Source organism: Somniosus microcephalus, chromosome 31, assembly GCF_052327205.1.
Source record: "Somniosus microcephalus isolate GS21.2 chromosome 31, FLI_Smic_1.0, whole genome shotgun sequence".
NCBI classification, from domain to species: domain Eukaryota; kingdom Metazoa; phylum Chordata; class Chondrichthyes; order Squaliformes; family Somniosidae; genus Somniosus; species Somniosus microcephalus.
This window is the reverse complement of record NC_141017.1, coordinates 19469712-19493681: the sequence shown is the minus strand read 5'-3', so window position 1 is coordinate 19493681 and position 23970 is coordinate 19469712. Positions and strand designations below refer to the sequence as shown.

General features: G+C 48.7%; 1 protein-coding gene across 5 annotated transcripts in view; it reads right to left on the bottom strand.

The window, feature by feature from the left end:
* The window catches only part of LOC147097605 (adhesion G protein-coupled receptor E3-like), an 84596-nt gene that overhangs the window by 5704 nt on the left and 54922 nt on the right, over positions 1–23970 (bottom strand). For all 5 annotated transcript variants that reach the window (XM_085971571.1, XM_085971573.1, XM_085971572.1 and 2 more), the window contains 7 exons: positions 21218–21337; positions 18984–19165; positions 12341–12499; positions 10184–10384; positions 8404–8624; positions 6315–6381; positions 3276–3367 (listed from right to left, as the gene is read on the bottom strand). In XM_085971571.1, coding sequence (XP_085827697.1) covers positions 3276–3367; positions 6315–6381; positions 8404–8624; positions 10184–10384; positions 12341–12499; positions 18984–19165; positions 21218–21337 — 1042 coding nt within the window. The remainder of the gene's footprint in view (positions 1–3275; positions 3368–6314; positions 6382–8403; positions 8625–10183; positions 10385–12340; positions 12500–18983; positions 19166–21217; positions 21338–23970) is intronic.

Here is a 23970-nt window from a genome sequence, read left to right as displayed (position 1 = left end):
AACGGGCACTAAATGCTGGCCTTGCCAGCGACGCCCACAAATCCAGAGAATATATTAAAAAAAGAGAATATTATCATTACCTTCCCCGAACTAAAACTGAGGAATTTTAGTGGTCCACTTTAAATTGTAAAATGCAATGATGGATGATAGTTTGTAACACCAGGGTTGAAACCAGAGTAAGCCAAAATATAAAATAACAACAGAAAATGCTGGAAGCACTCAGCAGGCCAGGCAGCATCCGTGGAGAGAGAAACAGAGTTAACGTTTCAGGTCTGGGACCCTTCATCAGAACTTGAAAAGGTTAGTGATGTAACAGGTTATAAGCAGTTGCGGAGGCAGGGAAAGCGGGGGCGGGGGGAGGAAGGAATTGAAGTAATAGTCTGTGCCAGGATCGGAGGCAGGAGTGATTAAGGCCTAGAAATTGGGTTGGGGCGCCAAAGTGGCACCAAAGTCGCCTGAGCGCAGGACTTAGCGCAGCGTTCGAGGCTTTAGCGATCGTCAGATATTCAGTTTCATTGCCCCTAGAGGGAGACGGGGCGAGGCTCGAGGCGCTCCGCGTCCCTCTTGGGGCGCTGAAACTGAATATCGCAGCACAACGTGCCGCAGAGCCACACGCTGCGGCACGGCACGCTGCGGTACTGCAGGCCTTCCTCCCATTGTTAAGGGGGAGGGGCCTGCAACAGCGCGATCCCCGCTCGCGAGTGCCGGCAAACGAGCCAGGCACCAAGGAGAAGTGCCGGGCTCTCGGGAAACAGCCGACAATGCCGCGGGCGGGGGGGGCGGTCAGGAGGCCGGGGACGGAGGTGCTGGCAGGCGGCCGCCTCGCACCTCCACCTTAACTTGCGCCGCTGCCGGCACAGCAAGGCCCCGTGAACCAGGCGCGGGTAGCGAACGGCACAACTGCGCCGTTCGCTACCAAATATCGCGAACGGGGCGCGAATGGGGCGCTGCGCACACCGATGACGTCATCGGTGGCAGCGCAGCGCAAATGGCTAACGCCACCATTAGCGCCCCTGCTGAATATCGCGGGAGGCGCAGCCAGTGGCGCTACAGCCACTGACTGCCTCTTTAGGCGCTAATAGGTGGCGCTACTCACCCAATTTTCCCCCCTAAATGTTGTAAATGGGGATGGCAGAATCATCAACAGCCTGAAAAATGGGGGCAGGGGTTAGAGTCTGAAATTGTTGAACTCAATGTCGAGTCCAGAAGGCTGTAAAGTGCCTAATCGAAAGATGAGGTGCTGTTCCTCGAGCTTACGTTGAGCTTCGTTGGAACAGTGTAAGAGGCCGAGGACAGAGAGGTCAGAGTGGGAGTGGAGCGGAGAATTAAAGTGACAGGCGACCAGAAACTCGGGGTCACCCTTACGGACTGAATGGAGGTGTTCTGCAAAGTGGTCGCCCAATCTGCATTTGGTCTCCCCACTGTAGAGGAGACCGCATCGTGAGCAGCGAATACAGTATACTAGATTGCAAGAAGTACAAGTAAATCGCTGTTTCACCTGGAAGGGGTGTTTGGGGCTCTGGACAGTGGGTAGGGAGGAGGTGAAAGGGCAGGTGTTGCATCTCCTGCGCTTGCACGGGAAGGTGCCGGGCAAAGCGGAAGGGCTGTTGGGGGTTATTGAGAAGTGGACCAGGGTGTCGCGGAGAGAGCGGCCCCTTCGGAATACTGAAAGGGGAGGTGAGGGGAAGATGCGTTTTGTGGTGGGATCATGCTGGAGGTGGCGGAAAATGATCCATTATAATCCAAAATATAATTGGATGCCATTATGGAAGAATAAATATATTAATTCACATTCCTAATTTTACATATGCCATTATTTGTTTAAAGGCGGCTTGTCTCACCGATGACCCTAGGGTCAACCGTTCTCCCTGAGCCCTGGTAATCAGGCCTTCGAAGCCCAGGCCAGCTCAGTACTTATGTACTTAGATCTGAGTTGCTGGTTTGCCCAGTTTGAGTTTGATAGGCCTGGAGGTTTGGGAAGGGCTGTTCTCAGCACTGTTCTCTCATTGGTGGATGAATCCTAAGTCAGAACAGCAAGATCTGTTCGTCTCAGCAATTGGAAGGGGTAGGCCATTTAGGACTGAGATGAGGAGGAATTTCTTCACCCAGAGAGTGGTGATCCTGTGGAATTCTCTACCACAGAAGGCAGTAGAGGCCAATTCATTAAATATATTCAAGAAGGAGTTGGATATATTTCTTAAGGCTAAAGGGATCAAGGGATATGGGGAGAAGGCAGGGACAGGGTACTGAGTTTGGATGATCAGCCATGATCTCATTGAATGGCGGAGCAGACTCGAGGGGCCGAATGGCCTACTCCTGCTCCTATCTTCTATGTTTCTATGGAAGTTTATGATAGGGTGGCCATATTTCCTGAACCAAATCCGGGGACACACAGGGTGGGAGCACAGCGAAGTGGCCAGGACTGAAAATACAGGTTGAGCAACACAGCGAGGCAAATTTTTTGTTATTCCGATGCAAAGTGAATCTGCAAAAAAACCAGCGGCAGAATTTTCCGCCTGAATAACGGGGCAGCCGTCCACAGCATCTGCCAGTGGCAGTCACCGGCTCCTCCTCCTCCTCTCAACCCGACACTCACCCACACCGTCTGAGGCGGCGCAGCGGGCTCTGATCCGGCTCCCGGGACGCCCGCGGGCCCGGCTCCAGCCACCCCGCTCATTAGTCCCGTTTACCAGCGGCCTCCGTACTCGGGGCAGTTTGGCTCCGGGGCCGATTTCCCTTCAACCGAATTTCACAGGACTATCCGGGGATTCGGTGAGGGATGGGGGTGCGGGGTTGGGGGGGGGTGGTGGTGGGGTTGGGGGCGGAGCGCGCGTTCTGCGGCCACAGAGCGCGATCTCCGCATAAATTAACGTCCCCCCGGTGAGCCCAGCCCTTCTACTGGTTGTTCACTTCCTGGCCTGTCTGGGTCACCGCCCACCAATCGGGCTCCGGCCCGCCGCACAGCCCCGCCCACTTTACCGATCAACCACAGGGCAGCTCGGGGTCACGTGGCTCCTGCTTTGAACCCGTGTGCATTCGGGGACGAGTTTCCTGAACCGAGGACTCTTCCGGGGACATTGTTTTGCCCGGGGACACAGGGACTGTCCTTGGAAAACGGGGACGCACGGTCACCCTAGTTTATGAGGAATTAATGAGAGCAGGGATTTAAACTTTCAAGCGCGGTCCCCTGAGGTATGGATCAATATAAAGACACTAGCCTAGACTCCCTGCGTTAACGGACGTAAGGTATCATTCCATGCATCAGATCTCCTCACCTCACTTTCTTCAACTGGTCCATATCAGGATTAAGGCTTGAAAACTTATTGACGAGCTTCCACACAGTAACAATGAAGAAACCTGCATTGACCTGCCAGGGTAAAGAAAAGAACACTATTTTAAGCTAGGTACAGGAAACTCTCGATTTACCGCCACCTAAATAACTGGAAATCTCTGTTGACCGGCAAAATGTAGGAGTAGGTTGTGGTAAGTTTTACTTCATATTAGCGGCCGTTCCTGGATCTGTAGCCGTGTAACCGGGGTTCCTGCACCTGTTGCTATGCAACAGGGAAGCCTGGATCTGTGGCCGTGTACGGGGCTCTCGTACCGTTTACTATACCTCTCTGTAATCCGGACTTTTTGATAAACCGGCACCACGCCGGTCCCGTTGGTGCCGGATAAAAAAGAGTTTCCTGTACTGGTTTACTTTAATACAGTACATTGCTTTGTCGGTCAGCGCTTTCATGGACTTGCGTCTCTCACTGGAGAATGGCTACACCTGGCCTTGTTCTAATTTGTTCTATTTGAAGATCTTATCAAATGCTTTAATGAGGCATTGCCTTCATGAGGAGCTTTTAGATTAAGGGTACGGTAGTGTAGTGGTTACAGTCATGGACTAGCAACCCAGAGACGAGGAGGTCATTTTAAATCTCAACCATGGCACAACGGGAAGTTGAATTTAATAAAATTGATCATTAATGGGCTTGCAACAAGGAATGGCCATGAAAAGACAATGGGGGGAAAATTCAGTTGCTTTGTGCCTCCCGTTAGTGCCCGAAGAGGGTGGTAACGGGGCGCAAAGCAACTCGCGCCCGGGCGGGGCGCCGCCAACGCACCCCGTGAAATTCAGCAGGATGTTAGTGGCGGCGGTAACCGTTAGCACCCTGTGGCGCCGTGCCGCCGGCGATGATGTCATTGGCGTGCGCGGTGCCCCGGCCTCGATCTTCGGTCGCGCCGCCGGATGCTATGTTCGACGGGGTATGGGGGGGCCCTACCTGCGGCCAGGGCGGCGCTAGTTAAAAGGTGGGGGCGCCAGGTGGCCATTTTTGTTGCTGGCCGCCTGCCAGCACCTGCCCCTGTTGCTGTCCCCACCCCCCGTGAAGCCCCCTCGCGGGGGGGGCCGGCTGCGCTCCGTGAGCCCGGCACCCCTCTTGAGTGCCGGGCTCGTTTGCCAGCACTCCTGATCCCTGGTGGCCCAGCTTCCAGTAGCGCCCCTCCTCCCTCTCAGGGCGCTACCTGGGAAAATCGGCCGCGGGGGCGCTAATTTTTTCGCCCCAAAGTGGGCGCGACTCAATTTTTCCCCCAATGTTCACCAGTGTCCTTCAGAGAACCTACACATGACACAGTTCTACATGGTTGAATCTTAACAACAACAATGTGTATTTATATAGCGCCTTTAACATAGTAAAACATCCCAAGGTGCTTCACAGGAGCGATTATCAAACAAAATTTTACACCAAGCCACATAAGGAGATATTGGGGTAGGTGAGCAAAAGCTTGGTCAAAGGAGGTAGGTTTTAAGGAGCGTCTTAAAAGGAGGAAAGAGAGGTAGAGAGGTGGAGAGGTTTAGGGAGGGAATTCCAGAGCTTACGGCCTTGGCAGCTGAAGGCACAGCCGCCAACGGTGGAGCGATTAAAATCAGGAATGCTCAGGAGGCCAGAAATAGAAGAGCGCAGATATCTCGGGGGGCTGTGGGGCTGGAGGAGATTATAGAGATAGGGAGGGGCGAGGCCATGGAGGGATTTGAAAACAAGGATGAGAATTTTAAAACACCTGTAGTTGCTTCTCAGGGTAACGAGGGATGGACAGTGATTGTGGCCTTCCCAAATTGGGCTACATTCTGAGATTCAACAACCTGCTGAGTTAGCCCATCTCAGCTTGGGAGCGAGTGGGAGCATTACACCACAACTCATTGTCCATGGGCTAGGCGGGGAAACCTGCTGCCCCTGATACTCTCTGGGGGGACCCCTACGGAGTGTCAACAATAGGTGCGGAGAGGATCAAGTGAGGCTCCATGTAAATTATCTTTCAAACTTGTTTACATATGAAAAATGGCCCACTTGTTTGAGGTGCCTGAGAGTTGCCAGCACCGTGGAACTGCTACCAGCAAATCACAAGATAATTATGGGTGAGGAAGGCCATTCGGCCCATCTTAATCCATCCTAATGCCTCCCCTCCCACCCCGCATTGTAATATCCATTCTTTTTTCATACTTCATTGGAGGAGGAGACAGTGATTTAGTAAACCATTTCTCATGGGAGTACAGGCATACATAACGCAATGACACAAACGCCCACCTCCTCAATAACACCAAAATGGCGAGGCGTCAGGCAGCCCCTTTGAGGACCGTTGGTTAGTCCACACAGCGCCTGATCCCATTGGTCATTGAAAAGAGCACTGGGAGTCCGACAACCGGCATCGGACCCTGTCTTAAATACCGTCTGTTCTGAGGCCGCTGGAACATCAACGCGGGTGGGCCATCGGGAGGCCAATGAGCCAAACATTCCCGCTTCGATTTTCAACTGCTTACCGTCCCGGGTTTCCAGTGTGAATGGAGTGGGGCGGCAATCGAAAAATCGCCCCCAAATTTCCCACGGGTGGCGTTTCTTTATGTGAAGCAGAAGCGAAGCTGCTCAGCACATTGTGATTGCTTTTTAATTCATTCTGTGGGATGTGGGCGTCGCTGGCAAGGCTCAGCATTTATTGCCCATCCCTAATCGCCCTTGAGAAGGTGGCGGCGAGCCGCCTTCTTGAACCGCTGCAGTCCGTGCGGTGATGGTGCTCCCACAGCGCTGTCAGGGAGGGAGTTCCAGGATTTTGACCCAGCGACGATGAAGGAACGGCCGATATACTTCCAAGTCAGGATGGTGTGTGACTTGGAGGGGAATTTGGAGCTGGTGGTGTTCCCATGTGCCTGCTGCCCTTGTCCTTCTAGGTGGTAGAGGTAGCGGGTGTTGGAATTAGGGGCATTGAGAAGAACCACAAATACAGACAGACAGTCTTTGCGCTTTCATGCTTTAACTTTTAACTAAACTTACCAGAATAATTATACAGACTGGAACCAGGAAAGCCCAGATAAATCCTGATTGCAGATCCAGCCAACAACTAGAGAAGAAGGAAAAGAATTTATTGGTTTCCAGATTCACAGTGTTTTATTTTAACATTCTCCCCCCCCACCGCTTCCCCACCACATACAGACACAGTTTTCTCTCCACCTGTTCTATTGATGCTGTTCCCAGTAGCTCTACTCAAATGGCTATCCCTCTTCTGTGAGCCTGGAAAGTAAGTGCCAACTTGCTATTCGTCCAAGGGGTGCATCACTGCCCAGCTCAATTCGGTCCTCACCCTATTTTCCCACTGTGGGCCATCGGATAGCAATCAGGAGCAGGGACCTTACAATTGCTCTGTGTCCCTGGGCTGGCGAGGGGGTTCTAAAAATTCAGCCAGAGTTCTCTCTCCTGATCATTACTCAATGACTCCTCCCCCTCCATGCCCCCTCCCCCCTCCAGCTAGAAAGAGCTCGTGTGTGGAGGTCGCTTGAGGAGCTAGTTGGGCCCGGCTGTGCTGCCCTCCATGGGTGAATAGCCGACCGAGCCACTGTCGAGGCACACATGAAGGAGGGCCACAACAGCACTTGAGCGAGGTAAAAGGCAACAGCCAGCAAGAATCCAAAGCGGTTTAGGGATCCATAGAATCATAGAATAGTACAACCCAGGAGGCCATTCGGCCCATCGAGTCTGCGCCGGCTCTTTCGAAGAGCAATCCAGTTAGTCCCACTCCCCCGCTCTTTCCCCACATCCCTGCAATTATTTTCTCCTGCATGTATTTATCCAATTCCCTTTTGAAGGCTACTATTGAATCTGTATCCACCGCCCTATCAGGCAGCGCGTTCCAAATCCTAACCACTCGTTGTGTGAAAAAGTTTTTCCTCATGTCGCCTCTGGTTCTTTTGCCAATCACCTTAAATCTGAGCCCTCCGATGTACACAGATCACTAAAATGGTGTAGTCAGGTACAAAAAAAGAATCAAACAGGCTAATGGAGTGTTAGCCTTTATATCTAGCGGGCTAGCATATAAAGGGGAGGAAGATTTGCTGCAGCTATACAAAGCTCTGGTTAGACCACATCGGGCGCGCTGTGTACAGTTCTGGACACCACACCTTAGAAAGGATATATTGGCCTCGGAAGGAGTGCAGCGCAGATTCACCAGAATGTTACCAGGGCTCCAAGAGTTAGCCTATGAGGAGAGATTACATAAACTAGGCTTGTATTCCCTGGAATATAGAAGGTTAATGGGTGATTTGATTGAGGTTTTTAGGATTTTGAAAGGAATTGATAGGGGAGAGAGAGAGAAACTTTTTCCGCTGGTGGGGGAGTCGAGGACAAGGGGACATAACCTTAAAATCAGAGCCAGGCCATTCAGGAGAGAAATTAGGAAACACTTCTTCGCTCAAAGGGTGGTAGAAGTGTGGAACCCTCTCCCACAAAGAGCAGCAGATGCGAGCTCAATTAATCATTTAAAATCTAAGATCAATAGATTTTTCTAGCCAAGGGTATAAAACATAGAAAAGTAGGAGCAGGAGTAGGCCATTCGGCCCTTCGAGCCTGCTCCGCCATTCAATATGATCATGGCTGATCCTCTATCTCAATACCATATTCCCGCTCTCTCCCCATACCCCTTGATGTGTCTAGAAATCTATCTATCTCCTTCTTAAATATATTCAGTGACTTGGCCTCCACAGCCTTCTGTGGTAGAGAATTCCACAGGTTCACCACCCTCTGAGTGAAGAAATTTCTCCTCATCTCAGTCCTAAATATCAGTCCTACCCTGAGTCCTGAGACTGTGACCCCTCGTTCTAGACCCCCTGACCGCTCGTTCTTGACAAGATATGGAGACAAGGCGGGAGGATGGAGAGAAGGTTCGGATCAGCCACGATCTAATTGAATGGCAGAACAGGCCCAAGGGGGCTGAATGGAATGCTCCTGTTCCTAAGCAACAACGTCATGAGGTAAAAGTGGAGAACACCGAAGGACAATCCTTTCTCATATACAAGCTCAACTAGAGTTCCGACGCGCTGAATTAAAAGGGCTGTTCAGTTCAAGAAAGGCGCACATTTTCCATACTTACTAGTTGTCCTTTCCATAGCCCTGGGAATGCGCGGCCGCCGAAATCCCAACCACAATCAGTGGAAACCCGTAGCCAAACATGTACATGTACTTCGGTCGAAGGCTCTTTGCATTGAAGACCTTCACCACCATGAAGTACAGCTGGACGCCTTCCAGGAGCATCCAAGCAAAGCACGCCAGGAACAGGTAGTGCAGGAATCCGGCGACGACGGCGCAACTGGTCTGGAAAGGGGACACGCAAAGAACAGCAAGCTTGTTAACCTCGCGAGCATGTTGCAGGGCAGGGGGGGGGTCAGCTGCAACCCAATCCCGACGTGAAGTGAACCTGACCAGCACGCCCAAGAGCAAAAACGGGGACGTAGGGCGAGGAAAGGTCTTGCGATCAGGATCATTGTCCCTTCGCCAGGGAATGGGGACAATCTGGACATGGCATCCTGCTCCTGATCGCACCATCCAATGCTGGAAAGTTCACTCCTAGGGTTAGTAGTTGAGGCAGAAACGACGTCACCATTCAGGTTTAGATTGGACAGGCGGATGAAGGAAAAGGGTATGAAGAGAGTCAGCAAATGTGATTAGAGCTATTTGCTCGTGGGGAGGGTAAACGCCGACATGGACTGAAATAAAAACAGAAAATGCTGGAAATACTCAGCAGGTCAGGCAGCCTCTGTAGAGAGAGAAACAGAGTTAACGTTTCAGGTCGATGACCCTTCGTCAGAACTGGAAAAATTTGGAGATGGAACAGGTTTTTAAGCAAGTGCGGGGGCAGGGCAAGGGGGGAGGGGAGGAAAGAACAAAATGGAAGGTCTGTGATAGGATGGAAGGCAGGAGAGGTTAAGAGACGAAAGGGATGATGGTGCGAGGCAAAAGGAGATGGTAACGGGACAAGCTAAGAAACAAAAGATGGCTCGAGATGAAGTGTAAATGGCAGAATGATCGACAGCTGCCATGTGAGAGAGAGAGAAAAAAAAAATAGGGGCCGAGGTCATGGTCTGAAATTGTTGAACTCGATGTTGAGTCCGGAAGGCTGTAAAGTGCCTAATCGGAAGATGAGGTGCTGTTCCTCGAGCTTACGTTGAGCTTCATTGGAACAGTGTAAGAGGCTGAGGACAGAGAGGTCTGAATGGGAGTGAAGCGGAGAATTAAAGTGACAGGCGACCGGAAGCTCGGGGTCATCCTTACGGACTGGTTGGGCCAAATGGCCTGTGTCCATGTTGTAGCTTCTATGTAAACAGAGATGTCCCAGTTCTGGTTAGAGCCTATCAGTGCTTCAGTTAGGGTCTAACCAGAACTGGCTAGCATTTACATTCTCTTATACAATAGCAAAATACTGCGGATGCTGGAAATCTGAAATAACAACAGAAAATGCTGGAAACACCCAGCAGGCCAGGCAGCATCCACAGAGAGAGAAACAGAGTTAACGTTTCAGGTCGATGACCCTTTGTCAGAACTGGAAAAAGTTAGAGATGTGACAGGTTATAAGCAGGTGCAGAGGCAGGGAAAGTGGGGAGGGGAGGAACTGAAGGAACATTCTGTGCTAAGGTTGGAGGCAGGGGAGATTAAATGTTGCAAATGGGGATGGTGGAATCATCAACAGCCTTAAAAATGGGGGCAGGGGTTACAGTCTGAAATTGTTGAACTCTGTGTTGAGTCCTGAAGGCTGTAAAGTGCCTAATCGAAAGATGAGGTGCTGTTCCTCGAGCTTACGCTGAGCTTCATTGGAACGGTGTAAGAGGCCGAGGTCGGAGAGATCAGAGTGGGAGTGGGGCGGAGAATTCTCTTACCTTGTTTTCAGTCCTGGTTATTCCAACGAGGAAGAGCAACTCTGCCAAGAACAGGCTCAGGCAGAGGTGGGTGTGAATAGTAGTCCTTATGCTTTTAATTGCACGGCACAGGATGAAAGTGAGGATCGAAACGAAGAGGCACACCAGTGACAAAATGATGCCGACTGTAGTGATCACAGCTAGGTTGTAACTGTCACTCTCCTGAGGAGAAAGAAAAGGGCACTTTTAAAAACCATTGACAGACCAAAGTGAAGGCCTAAACCCCCGTGCCGCAGGACGACACCAAGCTTGCAGTGAGTACGAGCGGAAAGGCCAATCAGGAAGCAGCGACTCGATGACGCCAACGTTGGCTTTAAATGCCTGAGTGTGTTGTATGGGGAAGGGAAATCTGAGGGCGATAAAGAGGTGTAAATTCCTGGAACTGAATGAATTAGAGAAGGAGAGGCTGTCCTAATTCGCACCAAGTCCCGTTCACCCATCAGCCCTGTGCTCGCTGACCAACATTGGCTTCTCGGTTAAGCAAAGCCTCAATTTTAAAATTCTCATCCTTGTTTTCAAATCCCTCTGTAATCTCCTCCAGCCCCACAACCCCCACCCCCCTGCCGAGATCTCTGCGCTCCTCCAATTCTGGCCTCTTGCTCATCTCCCAATTTTAATCATTCCAACATCGGCGGCCGCGCCTTCAGCTGCCTGGGCCCTAAGCTCTGGATTCCCTCCCCAAATCTCTCCGCCTCGCATTCCTCCTTTTAAGATGCTCCTTAAAACCGACCTCATAGAGCAAGTTTTTGGTCATCTGCCCTCATTTCTCCTTAAGTGGCTCGGGGTCAAATTTTGTCAGATAATCGCTCCTGTGAAGCGCCTTGGGACGTTTTACTACGTTAAAGGCGCTATATAAATACAAGTTGTTGTTGCTTGGACCAAACCATTAGCAGGTAGAAGGGTGGGTAAGAGTGTCAGTATTGTAGTGCGCTGGAGTGACATGGGGGGACATGCGTAGATGCGCATCCTTGATTTCCATCGCTCCACCATTGGCGGCCGTGCCTTCGGTAGCCTCAGCCCTAAGCTCTACAATTCCCTCCCTAACCCTCTCCACCTTTAAGTCGCTCTTTAAAAGTGACCCCTTTGACCAAGCTTTTGGTCACTTGTCCTTCATGTCAAATTATGTTTGAGTATCGATCCTGAGAAGCGCCTTGGGACCTTTTACGACGTTAAAGGGGCTATATTAACGCAAGTTATTGTTATTGGGGTGCAACAAGAGGGCGTGCACCGTTGGGTGTAAAGGGTTGGGGACCTTGAACAAGTGCTGTGTTTCTCGCAACATGGTTAGATGCAGAGCAAACACCCCTCGACACTGGCTCAGGAGGTGCCCCAGGCCCGCCACAGGAAGAGCAGCAACACCAATGTGTGAAACCTTTCATTTTTCACTTGAACCACACTGTGGCTGCTCTGAGTGAGATTGCCGATCTTGTTGGACAATGGCCGGTTGGAAACGGTTTTCAGATTTTTTTTTTCCATTCACGGGGTGTGGACGTCGCTGGCGAGGCCAGTGTTTATTGCCCATCCCTATTTGCCCTTGAGAAGGTGGTGGTTAGCCGCCTTCTTGAACCGCTGCAGTCCGTGTGGTGATGGTACTCCCACAGTGCTGTTAGGCAGGGAGTTCCAGGATTTTGACCCAGCGACGATGAAGGAACGGCGATATACGTCCATGTCAGGATGGTGTGTGACTTGGAGGGGAACTTGGAGGTGGTGGTGTTCCCTTGCACCTGCTGCCCTTGTCCTTCTAGGTGGTAGAGGTTGTGGGTTTGGGAGGTGCTGCCGAAGAAGCCTTGGTGAGTTGCTGCAGTGCATCTTGTAGATGGTGCACACTGCAGCCACGGTGCGCCGGTGGTGGAGGCAGTGAATGTTTAAGGTGGTGGATGGGGTGCCAATCAAGCGGGCTGCTTTGGCCTGGACAGTGTTGAGCCTCTTGAGTGTTGTTGGAGCTGCACTCATCCAGGCAAGTGGAGAGTATTCCACTGCCCCAGACTAATTTCTATGGGACAAGTAACAGTATTCCCTTTCCAATTAAAGCTCGTTGATTGCTCTCCCCTCACCCCACCGCCGCCCCACCTCCCCCCACTCCCCAACAATTTCGCTCTCTTCCCGCGTGGACTGTACCTTTATGTCGTGCAGGGCCATGAGCACAGCGAAGCTCGACAGATGTGAACAACTGCATACGGTGTGTGTCGTGTTGAACGTATTCACCTTGCAGCCACGAGCAGACCAGGCACTCGCTGCACTCTCCCAGTAGACGCATTTCACATTTTCATTCTTGTACTAGTGAAAGAGCAAAACAATGTTTTAAGAATGACATTAATTTTCTATTCTCTTGGCGTCCAACACGTTTTGTGTTGTCATTGGGTTTGTCTCTGGAACTTTAAAAGAATACAGCTTGCATTTATATATCGCCTTTCACATCCTCAGTACATCACAAAATACTGCACAACTAATGAATGAAGAAAGAAAGAACTTATATAGTGCCTTTTGTAACATCCCAAAGCACTTTACACCCAATGAAATACTTTTGAAGCGTAGTCACTTTTGTAATGTAGGAAACACAGCACCCAGTTTGCGCACAGCAAGCTCCACAAGCAGTAGCGGAGGCGGCAGCGGCGGTGCGGACCTGCGAGGGACGAGGCTGAGCGGCGGTTTAAAAAGGGCGCCAGAGTTCAGGTGAGGCATACCAGTCTCCAGTCTCCGAGCTCAGAGGGAGGGAGAGAAGTAAAAAGTAATTGAAGTGTGACGTCACCAGAAAGCAGGTAAGTGATTGGTTGGTGAGTATTTCTCTCTTTTTAAACTTAACTCTGTGGGTTGTAGTTATTGAGGTCTCTCTGGTGTAATGGGCACTGTTGGTAAACCATTTAACTGTAGTGTAATTAGTGGGATTGATTGATTTAATTTAATTTCAATTAATTAAAGGGTAAGTCATGTCAAGACAGCCCGGCCACATGGTATGCTCCTCCTGCGATATGTGGGAACTCAGGGACACTTCCTATGTCCCTAACAACTACGTGTGCAGGAAGTGCATCCAGCTGCAGCTACTGACAAACCGCATTGCGGCGCTGGAGCTGCAATTGGATGCATACTGGAGCATTCGCGATGCTCGGGACGTCGTGAATAGCACGTTTTTGGAGTTGGACACACCGCAGGTAGAGATTGGACAGGCAGAAAGGGAAGGGGTGACCAACAGGCAGAGTACTAAGTACAGGCAGGTAGTGCAGGGGTCCCCTGTGGACATCCCCCTCTCAAACAGCTACACCACTTTGAGTACTGTTGGGGGGGATGGCTTATCAGAGGAAAGCAGCAGCAGCCAACTTCCTGGCACCAGGGGTGGCTCTGCTGCACAGGGCGGGTGGAAAAAGAGGGGTAGAGCTATAGTAATAGGGGATTCTATTGTAAGGGGAATAGATAGGCGTTTCTGCAGCCGCAAACGAGACTCCAGGATGGTGTGTTGCCTCCCTGGTGCAAGGGTCAAGGATGTCTCAGAGCGGCTGCAGAACATCTTGGAAGGGGAGGGTGAACAACCAGTTGTCGTGGTGCATATAGGTACCAATGATATAGGTAAAAGCTGGGATGAGGTCCTAAAAGCTGAATATAGGGAGTTAGGAGGTAAATTAAAAAATAGGACCTCAAAGGTAGTAATCTCAGGATTGCTACCAGTGCCTCGTGCTAGTCAGAGTAGAAATAGAAGGATATTTCAGATGAATACGTGGCTAGAGGAATGGTGCAACGGGGAGGGATTCAAGTTCCTGGGACATTGGAACCGGTTCTGGGGGAGGTGGGACAAATTCAAACCGGACGGTTTGCACCTGGGCAGGGCTGGAACTGATGTCCTAGGGGGAATGTTTGCTAGTGCTCTGGGGGAGGGTTTAAACTAAAATGGCAGGGGGTTGGGAACCTCAGCAGGGAGACAGAGGAAAGGGAAACAAGGATAAAAGCAAAAGATAGGAAGGAGAAAAACAAAAGTGGCAGTCAGAGAAATCAACGGTTTAAATCAAATATGGCCACAGTAAATAATAATTCTAATAGGTCTAAGAGCGTTAAAAAAACAAGCCTGAAGGCTTTGTGTCTTAATGCGAGGAGCATTCGTAATAAGGTGGATGAATTGGCTGCGCAAATAGAGGTAAACGAATATGATTTGGTTGGGATTACGGAAATGTGGCTCAAGGATGGTCAAGGCTGGGAACTCAACATCCAGGGGTATTCGATATTCAGGAAAGATAGGCAAAAAGGAAAGGGAGGTGGGGTAGCATTACTGGTTAAAGAAGGGATTAACACAATTGTAAGGAAGGATATTAGCTCTGATGATGTGGAATCTGTATGGGTAGAATTGAGAAATATCAAGGGGCAGAAAACGTTAGTGGGAGTGGTATATAGACCTCCAAACAGTAAGGCGGAGGTTGGGGATGGCATTAAAAGGGAAATTAAAGAAGCGTGCAATAAGGGCACAGTAGTCATCATGGGTGACTTTAATCTACATATAGATTGGGCTAATCAAATTAGTAACAATACTGTGGAGGAGGAATTCCTGGAGTGTTTACAGGATGGTTTCCTGGACCAATATGTCGGGGAACCAACCAGAGATCAGGCCATCTTAGACTGGGTATTGTGTAATGAGAAAGGATTAATTAGCAATCTTGTTGTACGAGGCCCCTTGGGTCGGAGCGATCATAATATGATCGAATTCTTCATTAAGATGGAGAATGAAGTAGTTGACTCAGAGACTAGGGTCCTAAATTTAAATAAAGGAAACTACGATGGTCTGAGGCGCGAGTTGGGTAGGATTGATTGGGGAATATCACTCAAAGGGTTGACGGTGGATAGGCAATGGCAAACATTCAAAGACCGCATGGATGAACTACAGAATTTGTTCATCTCAGTTTGGCATAAAAATAAAACAAAAAAGGTGACTCAACCGTGGCTAACAAGGGAAATTAGGGATAGCATAAGATCCAAGGAGAGGACATATAAATTGGCCAGAAAAACAATAATCCTGAGGATTGGGAGCAGTTTAGGATTCAACAAAGGAGGACAAAGGGATTAATTAAGAAGGGGAAAATAGAATATGAGAGTAAGCTTTCAGGGAACATAAAAACTGACTGTAAAAGCTTTTATAGATATGTGAAGAGAAAAAGATTGGTGAAGTCAAGCGTAGGTCCCTTGCAGTCAGAATCAGGGGAATTTATAATGGGGAACAAAGAAATGGCAGACCAACTAATATATATTTTGGTTCTGTCTTCACAAAGGAGGACACAAATAACCTCCCAGAGATGCCGGGGAACATAGGGTCTGATGAAAGGGAGGAACTGAAAGAAATCAGTATTTGTAGGGAAATGGTGTTAGGGAAATTGATGGGACTGAAGGCCGATAAATCCCCAGGGCCTGATAATCTACATCCAAGGGTACTTGAGGAAGTGGCCCTAGAAATAATAGATGCATTGCCTATCATCTTCCAACATTCGATTGAATCTGGAACAGTACCCATGGATTGGAGGGTAGCTAATGTTACCCCACTATTCAAAGAAGGTGGTAGAGAGAAAACGGGGAATTACAGACCGGTAAGCCTGACATCGGTAGTGGGGAAAATGCTAGAGTCCATTATAAAAGATGTAATAGCAGAGCACTTGGAAAACAGTGACAGGATCGGACAAAGTCAACATGGATTCACAAAAGGTAAATCGTGCTTGACTAATCTACTGGAATTTTTTGAGGATGTAACTTGTAAAATAGATAAGGGAGAACCAGTGGATGTGGTGTATCTGGACTTTCAGAAGGCCTTCGATAAGGTCCTGCTTAAGAGATTAGCGTGTAAAGTTAAGGCACATCGGATAGGGGCAAGGTATTGTTGACTTGGATAGAGAACTGGTTGGCAGACAGAAAGCAAAGAGTTGGAATAAACAGGTTTTTTTCCGAATGGCAGGCAGTGTCTAGTGGGATACCGCAGGGATCGGTCCTTGGACCCCAGCTATTCACAATATATATAAATGATCTGGACAAGGGAACTAGATGTAATATCTCCAAATTTGCAGACGACACAAAGCTGGGTGGGCATGTGTGCTGTGAGGAGGATGTCGAGAAACTCCAGGATGATTTGGACATGTTGGGTGTTTGGGCAGAAACATGGCAGATGCAATATAACGTGGATAAATGTGAGGTTATCCACTTTGGTGGCAAAAACAGGAAGGCAGATTATTATCTGACTGGCAATAGATTGGGAGAAGGGGAAGTGCAACGAGACCTGGGTGTCCTTGTGCACCAGTCGCTGAAGGTAAGCATGCAGGTGCAGCAGGCGGTTAAGAAGGCAAATGGTATGTTAGCCTTCGTAGCGAGAGGGTTTGAGTACAGGAACAAGGATGTCTTGCTGTAGTTGTACAGGGCCTTGGTGAGACCACATCTTGAGTATTGTGTGCAGTTTTGGTCGCCTTATCTGAGGAAGGATGTTCTTGCCATGGAAGGAGTTCAGCGAAGATTCACCAGGCTGATACCTGGGATGGCAGGAATGACGTATGAGGAGAGATTGGGTCGATTGGACTTGTACTTGCTGGAGTTTAGAAGAATGAGAGGTGATCTCATTGAAACTTATAAAATTCTGACAGGACTGGACAGACTAGATGCAGGAAGGATGTTCCCGATGGTCGGGGAGTCCAGAACCAGGGGACTCAGTCTAAGGATAAAGGGTAGGCCATTTAGGACAGAAATGAGGAGGAATTTCTTCACCGAGAGAGTGGTGAACCTGTGGAGCTCTCTACCACAGAAGGCGGTGGAGGCCAATTCATTAAATATATTCAAGAAGGAGTTGGATATATTTCTTAAAGCTAAAGGGATCAAGGGCTATGGGGAGAAAGCAGGGACAGGGTACTGAATTTGGATGATCAGCCATGATCGCATTGAATGGAGGAGCAGGCTCGAGGGGCCGAATGGCCTACTCCTGCTCCTATCTTCTATGTTTCTATGTTTCTATCATCTGTTTCAGTGATGTTTGTTGAGGGATAAATATTGGCCCAGGACACAGAGGAAAAGTTCAGAGACAATTCACTAGGTTGATTCCTGAGAGGAGGTGGTTGTCTTCTGAGGAAAGGTTGAGCAGGTTGGGCCTATGCCCATTGGAATTTGGAAGAATGAGAGGTGATCTTATTGAAACATATAAGATACTGAAGGGGCTTGACAAGGTAGATGCAGAGAGGATGTTTCCCCTCGTGGGGGAATCTAGAACTTGGGGGCATAGTTTCAGAATAAAGTGTCGCCCTTTTAGAACTGAGATGAGGAGGAATTTCTTCTCTCAGAGGGTCGTAAATCTGTGGAATTCTCTGCCCCAGAGAGCCGTGGAGGCTGGGTCATTAAATACATTTAAGGTGGAGATAGACAGATTTTTGCAAGATGCGGGAGTGAAGGGTTATGGGGAGCGGGCGGGGAAGTGGCTTTGAGCCCAAGATCAGCCATGATCTTATTGAATGGCGGAGCAGGCTCGAGGGGCCAAGTGGCCTATTCCTGCTCCTGTTTCTTATGTTAAAGCTCCCCTGCTCTTCCTCGAAATAGTGCTGTGGGATCTTTTACATCCACTTGAGGGGAGAGGGGGTCTCAGTTTAAGATCGCATCCGAAAGGCAGCGCCTCCTGAAGTGCAGCACTCCCTCAGTACATCGCTGGAGTGTCAGTGGATTTATGTGCTCAAGTCTGATGGAGTGGGGACTTGACCCAACAACCTTCTGACTCAGAAGTGAGAGTGCTACCCACTGAGCCATGGCTGACACAGTAGGTGTGCTAGATGTCTGAGGTTCCACACTTCAAAAGCATTTCCTTGGCTGTAAAGCGCTTTGTGATATCCTGAGGTCATGAAAGGCGCTATATAAATGCAAATTCTTTCTTCTTTAAACGCAAGACTCTTGCACCATCTCCCACTCTAACTCATTCATCCCAACCTCAGGCATCTACAACTCCACGCCTCACTCAATCGTTGGTTTTCCCTACAATCCGCAGCCATGTTCAGAGAAGCACGGCCAACAGTGGCAGTAATCAAACAGAGAGATGAGAAAGATTGCCCATGTTAAGGCAAGTGTTGCCATGGCAACAGTTAAAGTGGGCCAGAGCTCCTTCAGAATTGCATAGGCCAAAGAGCCACCCTTCACCCAAGAACTGGAAAACTGTCTTGCATATGAACATGCAGAATTGACAGGCAGAAAAGGACCAGCTGCTCCATCAAGCCTGCCCCACATCATGATGGCTGGTGCTTCATGACTGGACACTAGGGTTAGAGTTAGGGTTAGAATTAACACCCCTCCCACATCACCACCCGCTAGTTGATTTGCACATTTGGAGGCAATAACATAATATAATAATGAAGTATCAGAATTGGCTGACCTGCCGCTTGGTGTGGGGTCTGTTCAGGAATGACAGACCCGACACTTGTGAAACTGACACGGAGGCAGGTTGACAGCAGGAAACTGACCCGCTGTCAATATTTGTGATTTTGACAGCGGTCCCGCCTCCGAACACGCCCTTTGAGCGCCGGCAAAATTCCAGCGCACGTGTTCGCACTTTGTGGTCAACTAGGTGCATACCAAAGCTCTCAAGGAAGATCCTATTATAATACTATATTATATAATATATTATAATATCAACCGAATTTAGCCCCCTTACAATCTACATGATGCGATCTCCGCCCCAGTCAAGAACCGGTCCAGCTCCCTCGCGCAGGCTTAAAACCTTATAGCATTCTGGGCCAGCTTAAGCCATGTCAGAACTTAAAAACAAAACTGAACAAACCTTGTTCTGAAAGGTGAGGATGACTGGTTCGGTGAGGTTCTCCCGGCCTTTGTTGGTTACTGTGGCGGTGACGACTTCCGAGGTCAGCTCCATCTTGGTTTCCGTATTATTGTTGTCTAAACAGTTGGGCTCCATAAGAGAGTCCAGCTGTTTGTAGGAGATAAGGACGACGGCAGCAACATCTGCACAAAGGAAATGTTAAACGTTAAGCAGGATTACATTTACTCCAACAACAATGGGCCATCTTTCAAGTGTGGGTCAGGCTGTACTGATGGTGCCAGGGTTAGGGGTCCCCAACCCTGCAGGATTGCCCTGGAGTCTGTAGGAATTAGAAGATTGATCTCCAGGAGCAACACCCGGGAGAAAAGCCACAGGAACATTTTGTAAAAATTGTGTGCTTTTTTTTTTCTGTTTTCGTTAAACACTTTGGGTTTATTACTTGTAAAAAATATCGGAGAATGGGGAGGAAAAGGCTGTTTGGCTGACAGTCAAGAAAGACCCATGGGGGCCGTGGGAAGGAGGAGTGTCAGGAGGACGGACATGTTGGGTGACCAATGGCGGGAGTGTGTGGGGAACCGGCTGGTTAGAGGCAGGAGGTCAGCGGGTCAGGAGTACAGCCAACACTAGTCAGGATAGGTCCATCAAATCTTTCTTATGGGAGAGAATAGGCCACATAACAAAAGTTCAAACACTTTTTTTGAACCGGCAAGGTTGAATGAAACCCAGGCAACGAGGCGCATCTGACTGGATTCATTCTTGTAAGTATCCAGTATCTGACCGGAGCAATCCTCCTAAATATCTAATATCTGACTGGGTTTATCCTCCTCATTATCCAATATCGTAAAGGATTCATCCTCCAGCAGCCTCACACGTGAAGTGTTAATAACTGATTTTGGTTACTCTTTCTCCCTTCTATCAGGAACCACACCCATTAAAATAAAAGCAGATTAGATTAATCCAAATTATATATGATCGGACACCAGAGATCATTTTTGAATTGTGTTATTATCGACAGAAAGTACAAGCAAGCTATATGAATATATATTTACCAGTAAGACAACCATCGGGGTCTGCAAACTACTAACAATCCAGGCAATTTCTCAGCATGGAATCCCAAAGAATTACTGAAAGGGAGCCTATTTATACACCTAGAGGGACAATGTCAGATGACTTGCTCTAAAGTTGTCAATGCTGCAATTTGTTTCATGTGATCTTTATGGGTCCTATGCTACTACACCAGTAGGTAGCAATGGCGCACCACATTCTCACTGGAATGTGCATTTTGTTTATGTAGACGATAGCAACATTTTGCACAGTTATAAACATCGCACCTTAACAGCTGTAACCTAGACATGCTGGCTCCAAGCTAACTATAATTCATACAAAAGCCCTTTGATGCTTCGTAAATTGTATTCACCCAACTTCTGCTGACTTAACATTCCCCAGTGGAATCCTAACCTCTATCACACAGAATATAGAAACATAGAACAATACGAGCAGGAGTAGGCCATTTGGCCCTTTGAGCCTGCTCCGCCATTCAATATGATCATGGCTGATCCTCTATCTCAATACCATATTCCCGCTCTCTCCCCATATCCCTTGATGCCTTTTGTGTCTAGAAATCTATCTGTCTCCTTCTTAAATATATTCAGTGACTTGGCCTCCACAGCCTTCTGTGGTAGAGAATTCCACTGAGTGAAGAAATTTCTCCTCATCTCAGTCCTAAATGTCCTACCCCATATCCTGAGACTGTGACCCCTCGTTCTCGACCCCCCCAGCCAGGGGAAACATCCTCCCTGCATCCAGTCTGTCTAGCCCTGTCAGAATTTTATACAATGAGATCCCCTCTCATTCTTCTAAACTCTGGTGAATACAGGCCTAGTCGACCCAATCTCTCCTCATGCGACAGTCCTGCCATCATCAGGAATCAGTCTGGGGAACCTTCGCTGCACTCCCTCTATAGAAATATGAGAATGAGAATATATTCTCATAATATAAAGATATTAATACTGACTTCTGTATTGTTAAGCAACTTTTTACTATTATATTATGCACTACCCTACACAAGACATGACTTTGTTCTTTCATGCACCATGAGACAGGGAAGAACCAAGCTTGTGACACTTGAAGTGATCTACAACCAAGGTAGCACAGTGGGTCCTAATGATATTGGCTATATTAGAATGGCAAAGATCTAGAGCAGGGAGTGAGCACCAAGGGAAGTTCAGACTCACCAAAACTCTCTTTCCCAGCCACGCTGTTCCAGCCAATGTCCAGGCTGTTCTTGGCAGTGGCTAACTTTGACCTTCCATTCTTTGGGATTGTGTTGTTCCGGATAGCTTGGACAACGATATCTGTGAAGCACAGCAGAACCATGGCGCTCAGCATCAAAACATCAACACTGTGTTAGAAACAGGAACTAAAGGTCATTGAGCCCCAGCTAACCGGTCCCATTATCAGGCAACAGCCTCACCTACCCACCTTTCACCTTTCACCTCAATCCCTTCTCTCTCCAGAAGTACATCTAATTATCTCTTGACCTCATTTATACTGAGGGCTTCAACATCTTTCCCTGCTAACTCATTCCTCAATTCCATTGCCGCTGGAGCAAAGAGGTTATTTAATAGAAGCTCTTTAAACTATAGAATATGGAAGAGACTATTTCCTCTGTTTGGGGAACCAGCAACAAGGGGCCATCCGTTCAAAAATTACGGTGAAGTGAGTGAAGAGAGTTTGGGAGGAATTTCTAGTTAGAACATGGAATGCTTTGCCACAGGAAATGGTTGGGCAGATTGTATCATTTTTGCCATGATTTCTAAGAAGTTCGATTCCAGTTTGTGGCGCTCCTTTGAACTTTTCATGAAAGACTTGCATTTTTGTGCAGCACAGCTCGCAGGCATTGAACATACGAACAAACGAATTAGGAGCAGGAGTCGGCCACTCGGCCCCTCGAGCCTGCTCCGCCATTCAATAAGATCACGGCTGATCCGATTACTCCACATTCCCGTCTACCCCCTGATAACCTTTCACCCCCTTTGCTTATCAAGAATCTATCTACCTCTGCCTTAAAAATATTCAAAGACTCTGCTTCCACCGCCCTCTGAGGAAGAGAGTTCCAAAGACTCACGACCCTCTGAGAGAAAAAAATTTCTCCTCATCTCTGTCTTAAATGGGCGACCCCTTATTTTTAAACAGTGACCCCTAGTTCTAGATTCTCCCACAAGAGGAAACATCCTCTCCACATCCACCCTGTCCAGACCACTCTGAATCTTATGGGCTAAATATTGTGTTGCGCCCCCTGACTTCCCCTGAAAAATTAGCGCCCCGTGCCAGAAATTGAGTGGTTGCGCCCCAAGAGGGAAGCGGGGTGCTACTTCAAGCGCCCCATAACCCTCTTGGGGCGCTACAAGTCAATATCGCGGCGCTACGTGCCACGGTATTGCAGGCCTTCCTCCCCTTCTTAAAGGGGAGGGGCCTTGCGCAGCGCAACCCGGGGGGCCCCCGGGCATCGGGAGTGCCAGCAAAAGAGCCCGGCACTCAAGAGAAGTGCTGGGCTCTTGGAGCGAAGCCGGCACTCTGCGGGGGTGGGGGCAGCTAAGGAGACGGGGACAGGAGTGGATGCAGGTGTTAGCAGGCGGCCAGCAACAAAAGTGGCTGCCCGGCACCTCGCCTTTAAATTGCACCTCCCCGGCCGCAGGTAGGCCCCCCTGACCCCATCGGACATGGCGTCCGGCGGTAAGTTAGGGGGCGCTCCCGAAGATTGCAGCTGGGGAACGAGCGGGGCGCTGTGCGCGGCGATGATGTCATCGCCGGCGGCGCAGCGCCGTGAGGCACTAACAGTTAGCGCCGCCACTAACCTCCTGCTGAATTTCGCGGGAGGCGCCGTGCCCGGGCGCTCGTTGCTTTGTGCTGCATTAGCACCCTCTTAGGGCGAACAGGAGGCGCAAGGCAACCCGATTTTTCCTCCTATATGTTTCAATCAAGTCACCTCTTACTCTTCTAAACTCCAGCGGATACAAGCCTAGCCTGTCCAACCTTTCCTCATAAGACAACCCGCCCATTCCAGGAATTAGTCTAGTAAACCTTCTCTGAACTGCTTCCAACGCATTTACATCCTTCCTTAAATAAGGAGATCAATACTGTACACAATATTCCAGAAGTGGTCTCACCAATGCCCTGTATAGCTGAAGCATAACCTCCCTACTTTTGTATTCAATTCCCTTCGCAATAAACAACATTCTATTAGCTTTTCTAATTACTTGCTGTACCTGCATACTAACCTTTTGCGATTCATGCACTAGGACACCCAGATCCCTCTGCATCTCAGAGCTCTGCAATCTCTCACCATTTAGATAATATGCTTCTTTTTTATTCTTATGCCAAAATGGACAACTTCACTTTTTCCCACATTATACTCCATTTGCCAGATCTTTGCCCACTCACTTAACATATCTATATTCCTTTATAGCCTCCTTATTTCTTCTTCACAATTTACTTTCCTACCTATCTTTGTGTCATCAGCAAATTTAGCAACTATACCTTCGGTCCCTTCATCCAAGTCATTTATATAAATTGTAAAAAGTTGAGGCCCCAGCACTGATCCCTGTGGCACACCACTCGTTACATCTTGCCAATCAGAAAATGATCCACTTATGCCTACTCTCTGTTTCCTGTTAGCTAGCCAATCTTCTATCCATGTCAATATGTTAACCCCTACACCATGAGCTTTTATTTTCCACAATAACCTTTGATGTGGCACCTTATCAAATGCATTCTGGAAATCTAAGTACAGTACATCCACCGGTTCCCCTTTATCCACAGCACATGTTACTTCCTCAAATAACTCCAGTAAGTTGGTTAAACATGATTTCCCTTTCACAAAACCATGTTGACTCTGCCTGATTACCTTGAACTTTTCTAAGTGCCCTGCTATAACATCTTTAATAATAGCTTCTAACATCTTCCTTATGACAGATGTTAAGCTAAC